At 31.4% G+C, this 12662-nt stretch overlaps 1 protein-coding gene across 1 annotated transcript; it reads left to right on the forward strand.

Annotated features, from left to right (window-relative positions):
- The first annotated feature begins 7982 nt into the window (after positions 1–7982).
- LOC148202877 (putative peroxygenase 5) lies at positions 7983–11477 on the forward strand. Its single transcript, XM_088108521.1, has 6 exons — positions 7983–8376; positions 8566–8685; positions 9003–9088; positions 10216–10310; positions 10413–10538; positions 11109–11477. Exons 1-6 carry the CDS (start codon positions 8337–8339, stop codon positions 11254–11256), a joined length of 615 nt encoding a protein of 204 aa, XP_087964647.1. The 5' UTR covers positions 7983–8336; the 3' UTR covers positions 11257–11477.
- The last annotated feature ends 1185 nt before the right edge of the window (positions 11478–12662 follow it).

Raw genomic sequence — 12662 nt, forward strand, 5'->3', positions numbered from 1 at the left:
AATTTTACTCCCAAAAACATACCACATCGATTAATCTAGGAGAGAGGAATGCACACATCATAGTAACTGGCTTCCTCCCTCTAAGATGAAGTAAAGAAAGAAAATTGGTCAATCATAAAGAAAATATCCCTTACCCAAACGGCATGAGAGATTATCTGAAAGTTAGCATTCAACCCAAGCTCGAACAAAGGTTAGCCACACAAGAGTTTGGATAAAGGTAAATCGAGAACGTCGCACCTCACATATGAGGAAGGATCATGAATCTCGTTCACCATCTCAAGTTAAAGGTAGAGGTATGCAACACAAGTCAAAGATAAAGACTCTTCCAACACATAAGGAATCTAAGGTATGTACTCATCAAATTATTTTTCGCACTATATTCCTCGTTTTGAACTAGGGGCAACATACGCAGTCCAATTAAGAGTTTGCATCCCTTTACCTTGAATATTTAGAGGGTCCATATTCTGAAAAGACTTATCATTAACATTGACAAGTACGACAAAACTGCACACCCTGAGACACATATAAAAGCCTATGTTGGGCAAGTCAACATCATCTCTAATGATACTTGAATACATTGTTGGCTTTTCGCTAGGGGTAGGCCTTGAAATGGTACTATGCACTATGATCTCAATGCATTGATTCATTCAACACTTTATGTGTCATATTCATAACTTGGTTTATGGATCGAAAGCTAGTAGTGGCTTCGTCTATTTGTCTTAAACATGTCATTCAAAGGGATAATGAACTCTTACGATAATTTATGAACTGATTTACAAGTACAACCAATGAGGTTCTTGACCTCTAGCCACCAACAATCACACACACCATTACCTGCCTAAGACCATTGTTGGACTCATATGATGCACCAAAGATCATGGACAAACTCAGAATATGAGCTTTTCAGGATATGTCTAGAAAAAAACTTGAACAAAATCATAGGCCCTTCTAAGTTAAAGGGTTTCTCGAACAACGAACTTTCAAAAATCACGACAAGGTAAATATGACACCTAAACAACACTCAATGCTAGCTGAGAGGCTATGCTACATGAAGTTTACAACCTAAAACTCGTTTGTCTTCCACAACCTTTCTTGAATCCAAGGTTGGGGATTGCGAAAAAAAAAGGTGTAGTCATAAGCAAATTGAAAGATGCACAAGGTCCTTATCAAGCAAGGGAGTTCAATGGACATCCTATATTGGTCTACATTTCAAAAGCTCAAAATTCCTTCTTTATGTGTAAAGTATTATCTAGAACCTTTGTACGCTTTGTAGGGAAAAGTATTAACACTAGGGGATATGTTAATCTCCTTACGACGTTCAAAAATCCAGAATCACATCAAACATTAATGATCTAATATATCCTTGCTGAAGCTGATACATCTTACAATGCCTTCATAGGTCGAATAACATTGCATCAACTTTGTTTCCACACCTCATATGGTGATGAAGTCCTCAGTTGACAATGAAGACATCATTACAGTAAGAGAAAACCCTAAAGAAGCTTGCAAATGCTACACTTCAAGGCTTAAGGTAGCCCTACATTCCATTAAAAACATCTCCTAGCACTACAGTAGAATCTTTATAACCTCTTGCATCAATGAAGACGATGAGCAATGCCTCAAAGTGGAGATAACAACTTTACCCAATGAAAGTTTGAAAGAGATCGATCCTTAGACATATATCAAAGAGAATTATCCTGAATGCGAAGAACCTTTTCTTTGAATTCAAATAGCAAGCACAATAATGTAAGCAACATAAACAAGTTGTTTCTCAAACGAGAAATATAAAGAATCTTAAAAAGATACGATGATCATGTAACTAAGAAGTGGATAGTTACACCAAGTGTAGAAATGGAAGATGACTAATAATTATACCAAGTAAGTCCAAATTGGATGATGCCTATTGTTAACTACTCGATGTAGGATGCTTTTCTGGATGATTTATTGGAACCACAAAAGAGTGTGAAGGCAAACATCCTTTTTGCATGGTAAGCAACATTGAATGACGTTGTTCCATACCACCTTTGAAAGGCTTGAGCCTGACACAAGTCAAATATGTGTTAGCTGAGCTTCATAAAAGAGTATATAGAATGCACTTAGAGGCTCAATGTATGGTTGATATAGATTTTATACATGAAATATGAGAAGAAGCTCGTGTAAATGAAGACACCACATGGACAAGAGCAACTCGACATTATAACACTTGTTAAAACACGAGTGCTAAAAAAAAGGAGATCTTGTTTGAGTAAGCTCGGTGATGCCCGAAGAGTTAAGAAAAAAGAGAATATGACATCAAGCTCGAATGGACCCTATCAAGTGACTTGCTACAAAATGGAGTGCATAAGCTTGAAGAGATTTCTGGTAAACTAATACAAAAAATGTGGAATATCACACATTTAAAGTTGTATTTTAGTTTATTTATAGTTGATTGATGTGAGCAAGTTCATACTTTTTTTTCTTCGTCCAATTCAAACATTAAATTTAATAGAAATTCTTCATTTTACCTTTTTTTATATTATATATATATTTTCTTTGCTCATTAAAAAAATTCTAGTATAATTAAGTGTTCGACAATGTAACTATTTGATAAAATTGATCCTGATCAATTGTCTCGAATGTTATTCGACTAAATCCAATAAAAAAACATCAAATATAAATAGAGACACGTAATAGTTGTTGTAGAAAGCTGATAGAATCACGAACAAAATTTCCTGAGGCGTGTAGTTTCACTGTCCTTAAGGACATATCCGCGGTGTATTGCGCAAATCTCCCAGGATACAACATGAACTTCCCAGAATATTTATAAGGATATCAAAACTAGCAAGAATCTCTAAGAAAAGTATAAAAATAATCCAGAATATTTATTGAAGAGGGAAATATATGAAACTAAGAAGAGAGGAGAATGAGAATGACTGAATTTGGTGTGTCTTGGAATGGAGAAAGAGCTCTCTATTTATAGAGCTATAGAAGAATCAATTAAATAAAAGAAATTAAAAATCATAAAATTTTTAACGTTGCAACAATTAAATTATTTGAACGTTGCTCTTAAAATATTAACAATTGCAATTAAGAAATGTTAACGTTGCCAAATATAACGTTGCAATACAACGTTTTCATATTTTGTAATATAATAATAATATATTATAACAATCCCCCGTATATTGCAAAATAGAGTTGAAAAAATAGTCTTTGACTCAAATAGTTCGAACATTAAAAATAAAAAATAAATTTTTTTTATTCTAGGTCTCATAGGATGTAATGCATCAGAGCTGGTATAACAAGCTATATGAACCAGTCTTAGATTGAGATACTTAACACACATTCTATTTGGTATAGCAAACTATATGAACCAAAGACACTTGACGTGTGTTAGAGGTTTATCAATCACAATACACCCACACAATCCTTGCTGTTATCGTTGTGTTGCATTTGCTAGGCCATGCACGTACCCAATATTCACGTGTGCTCTAGAGATCATGCCAAGATCTCATGCAAGCGGCCCCACTTGACACTCATATATGTGATTTCATCAATTGTATGCTACAAATCATACACCACCCATAAGGGATATGAAAATCATTAAAAACTTTGTTTAAACTAAAATTCTTTCACCCATAGAATTGTAATAACAAAGTTTAGCCTCTCAATAATGCAGTCTCTAGCACTTTCACACACCATAGGAAGAGACATAATTGATTAAAATCAATTTAGTGCTATCAGAACTAACAAGTGACTTGTTTTTACCCATATGAACTTTATTCATGGGATCTCCAATCACAAAGGTTGGATTACCATCACTTGTTTGTTTGCAAGTGGCTTAAGTCCCATTCCCCTCAATGTTTCTAATATCATTTATCTTCCTAGGGGTTTTGTTAGAGGATCTGCTAGATTCCGTTCTGACTTCACATAATCAATGGAAATAGTTCCACTCTTTAGCAACTGCTTCACCAAATTGTGTCTCAATTGTATATGTCTATTCTTTCAATTGTAATTCTTGTTTTTAGTTATAGCTATTGTCGATTGGTAATCACAATGTATTGATATCGATGGGGTTGGTTTCATTCCTAGTGGAATGTTCGCTAAGAAGTTTTTCAACCACTCAGCCTCATTACCAGCCATCTCAAAAGCAACAAACTCAGATTCCATTATTGATCTTATAATAATTGTTTGTCTGGCTGATCTCCTTGTAATCGCACCACCCCAAAGTGTGAATACATAACCACTAGTGAATTTTGTCTCATCTGAATCAGAGATCCAGTTAGCATCATTGTATCCTTCTAGTACAGCGGGAAATCCATTATATTCAATGGCATAATCCATTGAACCTCTTAAGTATCTCATAAGCCTAGCAAGTGCATCCCAATGTTCTTGATTTGGACATTGAGTGTACCTACTTAGTCTACCTACTGCATAACCAATATCAGGTCTAGAAAATTTCAACAAGTGCAGTAAGCTCCCCATTATCTGGGCATACTAAGGCTAAGATAATGATTCTCTTTTATTTTTCATTAATTTAGAATTAGCATCATAAGGGGTACTCACTGGTTTCAGGTCATAAAACCCAAACTTCTTAAGAAGTTTCTCAATGTATTGTTCTTGAGATAGTAATATACTATCTCCCTTCCTTATGATTCTAATACCTAAAATCACATTGGCTTCACTCATGTCTTTCATTTCAAATTTTGATCCTAGAAATAATTTAGTTCTAGCGACAATCTCATTACATGTACCAAAAATTAACATGTCATCCACAAACAAGCGTATAATGACACAATCACCATTTTCAAATTTAGAGTACACACATTTATCAGCATTATTAGGTGAAAATCCATCACAAAACAACACATTATCAAGTTTTTCATGCCATTTCTTTGGTGCTTGTTTTAGCCCATACAAGGATTTTAAGAGTTTGCATACTTTATCCTCTTGACCAAGTGCAACACACCCTTCAGGTTGAGTCATATAAATTTCTACCTCTAAATCACCATTCAAAAAGACTATTTTAACATCCATCTGATGTATCACTAGTTTATGGATAACTACTAGAGCTAACAACACTCAAATAGAGAAAATCCTGGTCACAGGAGCAAAAGTGTCAAAGTAATCTATGTTGGATTTTTGAGTAAAACCTTTTGCTACTAATCTTGCCTTATATTTCTCTATGGATCCATCAAGGTGATATTTTTTCTTAAAGATCCACTTACAATCAATGAGTTTTGTTCCTTTAGGCAAATCTACTAAAGTCCAAATATTGTTTTTCTGAATTGATTCAATATCAGTTCTAATGGCCTTATCCCACTGTTTTGCATCAGGAGCACTAGTAGCTTCTACAAAGCTTGTTGGATCATTATCAACAAGATAAGTATAAAAGTCGTCTCCAATGGAAGTTTCCTTTCTCTGTCTTTTACTTCTTCTCAAATCCTTATTCATGGTATCAGTATTATTATTATCATCAACAGGCTGAGACATCTCACTAACCTTTAAGGGAAACACATGTTCAAAAAACTCAGCATTTTTCGTCTCCATTATAGAATTTCTCTCAAGTATGTTACTTTTAACAACTAGAAACCTATATGCATCATTATGTTCAGCATAACCTAAGAACATACAATCAGAGGTTTTAGAGCCTATTTTCCTTTTCTTAGGATAGGGTAACATCACCTTAGCTAAGCACCCCCATACTCTTAGATATTTAAGGTTAGGTTGGTATCCTTTCCATAACTCATAAGGAGTTTTACCGGTTTTCTTATGGGATATTCTATTTTGTAAAACACATGCAATAAGTAAGGCTTCTCCCCAAAGATTATTAGGTGCACCAGAATTAACAAGCATAACATTCATCATTTTCTTAAGGGTTCTATTTTTTCTCTCAGCTACTCCATTAGACTCAGGTGAATATGGTGGGGTCACTTCATGAATAATTCCTTCTTTAACACAAAATTCATTAAACAGTACATACTCACCACCTTTATTTGATCTAATCCTCTTAGTTTTCTTATTCAATTGATTTTCTACTTCTGCTTTATAGGTTAAAAACACATCAAAGGCTTCATCTTTATGTTTGATTAAGTAAACTTTGGTGTATCTAGAATAATCATCTATAAAGGTCACAAAATAATGTTTACCTCCTCTAGACATGGTTTGTTTCAAATCAGCTAGATCAGTATGAATTAACCCTAACAGTTCAGTTTGGCGTTCTACAGAAAAACATGTTTTCTTTGTTATTTTAGATTCTACACATATATCACACTTACTACTCTGTTTATCATGCATATTAATCAATTCTAGTCGTTGTAATTTCAAAACGTACGAGAAATTCACATGTCCTAATCTAGCATGCCATATATCATACGAGTCAACAATATAAGAAGAAGAACTTGATTCATTAATAATTTTAGAAACATTTAGATTGAAGAGTCCTTGATCACAATATCCCTTCCCTATAAAAACATTATTTTCTGTCAAATGACACTTTAACCCCCACCTTTCCCAATAGTGATACAGATATAAATTAACTCTAATTGATGGCACATGTAGCACATCACTCAAGGCCAGAGTCTTTCCATATGTGAGTTTGAGAAGAACTTTACCTTTTCCCAGAACAAGAGTGGTCCTGGAATCACCGAGGTAGACGCGTTCTTCTCCATCCCCTACACTAGTGTAAGAGGTAAAGGCACTTCTGTTTGCACAGATATGCCTGATAGCACCAGAGTCTACCACCCACTTGCTCACATTGGTCATCATGTTTACTTGAGAAACGACCGCAACAATAATGTGATCCTTTGAGTATATTTACCCTAGGAGGATTGTCATTTCATACTCTACGCCAGGTGGGTTTAGATTCATTGGGACGAGATTTAAGAAAAATAATTTTCTTTTTGTGATCATGTTTGTGTACGTACCTTTTGGGAGCAACAACAACTCCACACACGTCTAAAAGGGTGGGTACACGTTCTTGCCAACGCCAAAAGTTCTGTCCAGAGAAAACCTCGATTTTTGACACGTCCGAAAGTGATTTTGCGAAGACTGTCTAGGTTTCAAAAACAATGGTTTGGCTCTCGAAGGCATGTTGTTGATGTCAGCCATAAATCCTTAAGATTGTTGTAGAAAGCTGACAGAATCACGAATAAAATTTCCTGAGGCGTGTAGTTTCACTGTCCTTAAGGAATTATCCGCGGTGTATTGCGCTAGTCTCCCAAGATACAACATGAACTTCCCAGAATATTTCTAAGGATATCAAAACTAGCAAGGATCTCTAAGAAGAATATAAAAATAACCCAGAATATTTGTAGAAGAGGAAAAGAATATGAAATTAAGAAGAGAAAAAAATGAGAATGATTGAATTTGGTGTGTCTTGAAATGGAAGAAAAACTCTCTATTTATAGAGCTAAAGAGGAATCAATTAAATAAAAAAAATTAAAAATTATAAAAAATTTAACGTTGCAAAAGTTAAATTATTTGAACGTTGCTGTTAAAATGTTAACGTTGAGAATTAAGAAATGTTAACATTGTCGAATCTAATGTTGCAATACAACATTTTCATATTTTACAATATAATAATAATATATTATAACGATAGCTAGGTACGTTCTTATCGGACTACAAAATAAAAGAAAAATATTTTTATTTCTTTTAAACAATATTTTTTTAAAAATTAAATATTTAAAAAATCACATATATTTTTTATATATTTAATTAAAAATATCATTTTAGAATAGACCTTATAAAATACTAATACCTTCCTACAAATAATCGAATTCCAAACTCAAAATTTAGTTTCTTTTGCTAATTTTCAATTTTTCTCTAAATTTTTAAAATAAACTAACAACTTCAAACTCTATTTTTAAAACATTCTTTTTTTAATTCGTCATTTCGGTTGCGAAATTAAAAAAAAATTAAACAAATACTTATTTTACCGACAACTATCTACCCTTTTCCTTATAAAATATCCATTTCATCTTCACTTTAATAGAAGTCTTCAACTTCTGCGTAACCGACTGAGTGAACAGATGAGAATAATCATCTTTCGAATCTTGATATCTCTGCAACACAATGCAAACTAAACGCCATTTCCACGTTAACATGTCATAGCAGATTATCACAGCTGTTGCGTTACGAAGACGAAGAAGCAAAAGATTTCGGAATCAGATCATCAAAGACGGCTAAGATCTCACACGTGTCCAATTCTCAGAGCCATGATTGCTTCATCATATGCAACCTCTCACCTATATATACATACATCTCATCTCATCTCTTAATTAACCATTATCATACCCATCTTCTTTACTTTTTCATTCCCATAAAAAACTTGTATTTTTCTTCTCAACTTGAGTCACATGGCTTCTTCACCACCCTCACTCAACCAGAAACAAGAGGGTATGCATGTAACAACTCCATGTTTCATTTTTCTTAGTTTGGATCCATCATGGTTTCAGAAAATTTCTGTTAAAAGTTTGGTTTTTTCTGTGAAAATAGTTTCAGAAACTTTCTAATTCTACATTGGGGTTGATCTATGTCATTGATCTCCACTGAAATGCTTGCTTCAACCGTTGAACATGTTTGCAGAAGAAGCAGGTGTGCTTGGAGAGAAATCCATTTCACTTGAGGAGAACGTTCTTCAGAAGCATGCTGCATTCTTCGACATAAACAAAGATGGTGTCATTTATCCATGGGAAACTTTTCAAGGTTTTCACTTCTTTCCTTTTCCCTTCAATTCTCAATTTTTTTCCTTCTCACAACTGATCATTTTGGAGAAAACAAGGTTAGGGTTTTTAGGGAACAATCTTGTACAAAACTTGTTTTTTTAGTATCAGTTCTGCGGGAAAAGATCATGATGTAAAAGAAAATAGAAAACCAGAACTAAACAGTAATGCTGAAATGAAAAATGAGATTAACCCAGATGTAGAAAGGGAAGAAAAATTAGAAACAGTTTTTATCATAGAATTTGTCAAAAGAAAATTTTGAGTTCATAGATTTTATGGTTGTGTTTTGAGTAAGTGCAGGAATGCGTGAAATTGGGAGTGGGGTTTTATTGTCCTTTGGAAGTGCTATTTTCATCAATGTGTTTCTCAGTCAGCCTACTCGTCCGGTAACTCTCTCTTTCCCTTTTTGAAAACTCTTATGTTTTCTTGAAGTATTTGTCTATTTTAATCTCAGTTAAATCCTTACTATGTTTCTCTTTAATTTTACTATTTTTATCATTATCTTTTTTTTAAAAATTAGAGTTTACTTTCAAAGTATGATAATGAACTCACAGCAAGATGCTATTTCACCAAACTCAAACAAAAAAAAGTTGTATTATTGTACTCTTTCTTGTATTAAAACTTATTAAAGTCACTATCTTTTTAATGTGAAAGATATTAATGGGTTTTACTTTTTTTTTTCTAGTGACTTTTTTTATGATTTAAAATGAAATTTATTAAAAGGAGTTATTTTTAATAAATTTAATCCCTTAAGGGTTAGTAGAAAAGGGTGTATATTAACTATTTTAGCCTAAACAAAGAAAACAAAGTGACGGAGGGATGAAAATACCAACATTGCCCTTAAAATATCTTATCCCTTTATAGAGAAGGTATCTGATCCCTGGGCCATACTTTAAGAAAATTCAAATCTCCAAAATAATTTTGTGGAAAATAAATAATAATTTATTCTTAGGTCATTATTGAGAACTCCTTTCAAAAACCCCTTAAGACAACTCTTTCTTTAGCCATCCGTTTTAATAATTACAATTTTCTTTTTGAAAAATGAATCATTAATGATGACATTAAATTAGAGTAATCACCTGTTGTCTTTTTGTAGTCACACACTTTAATGACCATTTACTTTAATGACCATTTATAGTATGTATATTTAACAATTTTGTCTTTATTTTACAATAAAGTTATGATAATAAATTAACCATTTTATTGTTATATTTATTTATCACATAAAAATATAGATATAGTATGTGCTTGTATTTCCTTATAATGATAATGTTAATTTTCAATTAAATATAACTAAAAGGCAATACTAATATTTTACTATAAGCAGTTTGAGTAAATAAAACATTATTAACTTATCCATTTAATAATAATTTCGTCATCTATATATTTAGGAAAAAAAACACTTAATTGATTCAATAACTTTATTGATATTTTTAATTCTACTATAATTAAGTAAAATAAATTGGTTAAAAAATGTCTGGTTTCTATCACTTATTAACTTTTCATGATGTAGGGAAAGTTTCCATCTTTACTTTTCCCAATTGAAGTTAAAAATATCCAACGAGGCAAGCATGGTAGTGACAGTGGAGTCTATGATACTCAAGGAAGGTACATTTGTTCAAAATATATCTTTTGGTAACAATTTTACTCAATTATAAAACATTGTTAATGATAAATCTCTATTTTTTATGCTCTTTATGGTGTTTTTAGGTTTGTTCCTTCAAAATTTGAAGCAATTTTCAGCAAGCATGCACATACAAATCCAAATTATTTGAAATATGATGAGTTGAAGGAAATGATTAAGGCAAATAGAGAGCCTAAGGATTTAAAAGGAAGGTAAGTTTCTCATATATGACTTATTATAGTATAAGACAATTATATTTATCATCTCATCACAAATAAATAATATTATTGAATGTAAAAGTTATAAATTCATCATGCATACTTAACATTATTTTCACATTCAATTCATGGTCTTTGATTTATCTTTTTAAAAGTAATATTTTCGATCAATAATGTGATCATGCATGGTTTTTAGCCATTTTTTTGTTGTTAAAAATATCATTGAACATTTTATAATATAAGTCCTCTATTTAAATAAAATTTTGTTAAAAAAAAGTATCATATCATAGCATTACTCTTGATTTTTTTTATAAATACTTTTAATCAACCGAACTGAATTTAGTAATTTCTAATAATAATTATATACTTTCTCGTATTTATGAGTTTTAGCAATCTTATTTCTGGGTACGAGGAAAACTCTCTTGTATAAAATTTATTGTAAAAGTTAAGAATTTATATATAGTTTGTGACAAAATGTCTAGCTATTGTATGAAATTAATTAGTGATAGTTTTTCATTGTTTGGCCATAAATTGGAGTAATTGTTGACATATTGCAATGCACAGAATTGGTAGTTTTGTGGAATGGAGCATACTTTACAAACTTGCTAAAGATCAGAGTGGTTTGTTGCAAAAAGATACAATCAGAGGTGTTTATGATGGAAGCCTGTTTGAACAGCTGAAAAAACAACACTCTTCAGGCAAAAAGAAGTAAAAAGAAAATCTCAGACAGTTTATTTTTATGATGGAAGCTTGTTTGAACATTCAAAGTGTATGTTTATTTTTATGTTCATCATTGTTGTATTTGCCAAGTCAAACCTCTTTGTGTCATCATTTGGAATTTACCTAAAAAGTTTGTACAAACTGAAACAAGGAGACATTGTATTATATTACTGTTCTTACATATTTCCATATTTAGATTAAACATTTGTATGACGATGAAGTTGGTACAAATTTGTCTCTTTACTTTGTTTATTTTTTATTTTTATATATTTTAAAATTTTTGGCATACTTTTAATTTTGATTCTAAGATAACCGAGACCACAAAGTTATATGACTTCGCTTTTTCTATAATCAAAACCAAATCCTTTTTTTCTATAATCAAAATCAAATTGTTTTTTTAGATAAAATAATTAGAAAACTAGTAAAATTTTTGAAATTTTTGAATATCTTGAAACCTTTACTAAGAATTGAAATAGAAATACATATATATATATATATATATATATATATATATATATATATATATATATATATATATAGTTTTGGTTTTTATAAATTTACGAAATTTTTAAAATTGTTATTATATTTTAAATTTTTTAAAACTTGAACATATAACGTGAATTAAAAAGTCAAAACAGGTAGCCAGCTTGCAATTGGTTATTTTGGACTTATTACTGCTTCCATGTCCTTTTTCTTTTTTCTTTTTCTTTATTAATGCTCTCTTAATACCTTTAAACTTTATTCTTAACGTTGAAATATGGAAAAGCTTGCTTTATGGCACCCAACATTTGAATTGGTAATGGGTAATGGTATATATGGTTGAACCTTACACGGTTTGCTGGAAACATTATAGGAAAAGGTTGGAAATATAAAAAAATTGTTAAAAGTTTCAGATTAAATATAAAACTAATTTAGAATTGATTTAAAATATATAAATGAGTGTAAATTTTATATTTTGGAATTAGATTTAAAGTTTCCTTTGTTAAAGGTTAATAAAGATTAAGCTTCTAATTGTTTTTTAGGTGTAAAGAATGTTGTCTATAGGTTGAAGTTTTAGCAGTAGCATTGGTTTTGTTGTTTTAATGAACCTCTTTCTTCCTGAAAACATTTCAATGAACGCCTCCATGATTATGACTTGTATAACAGACCACGAGGAAGGTTTAAGAAATGAAATTCACAATAAAGTCACCTAAAAAAGAGAATGAAAGGTAGAATGTTAAATCAGGAAAAGGAAGGAAATCATGGAAAATTGCTACACGAAGGGCTAAATTCAGGCCTTGTGTTTTGTAGGAATTTCACTTTTTATCTCTATTTTCTTTTTTCAATTTAACATGTTTCATTTGCATTTGAGAAAATCAATTTTATTTCATTCAAAAATCACAAATCCCTTTTTTTTTC

The sequence above is a fragment of the Vigna umbellata genome, chromosome 3, assembly GCF_029865625.1.
Source record: "Vigna umbellata cultivar VRB3 chromosome 3, Vumbellata_1.0, whole genome shotgun sequence".
In the NCBI taxonomy this organism is placed as follows: domain Eukaryota; kingdom Viridiplantae; phylum Streptophyta; class Magnoliopsida; order Fabales; family Fabaceae; genus Vigna; species Vigna umbellata.

Bases quoted from the DNA above. Each gene is read 5' to 3' on its own strand.
- LOC148202877 (XM_088108521.1), top strand. From the start codon at position 8,337: ATGGCTTCTTCACCACCCTCACTCAACCAGAAACAAGAGG. The intron at 8,377-8,565 runs GTATGCATGTAA...ACATGTTTGCAG, and splicing joins ACTCAACCAGAAACAAGAGG to AAGAAGCAGGTGTGCTTGGA. The intron at 10,539-11,108 runs GTAAGTTTCTCA...TGCAATGCACAG, and splicing joins CCTAAGGATTTAAAAGGAAG to AATTGGTAGTTTTGTGGAAT.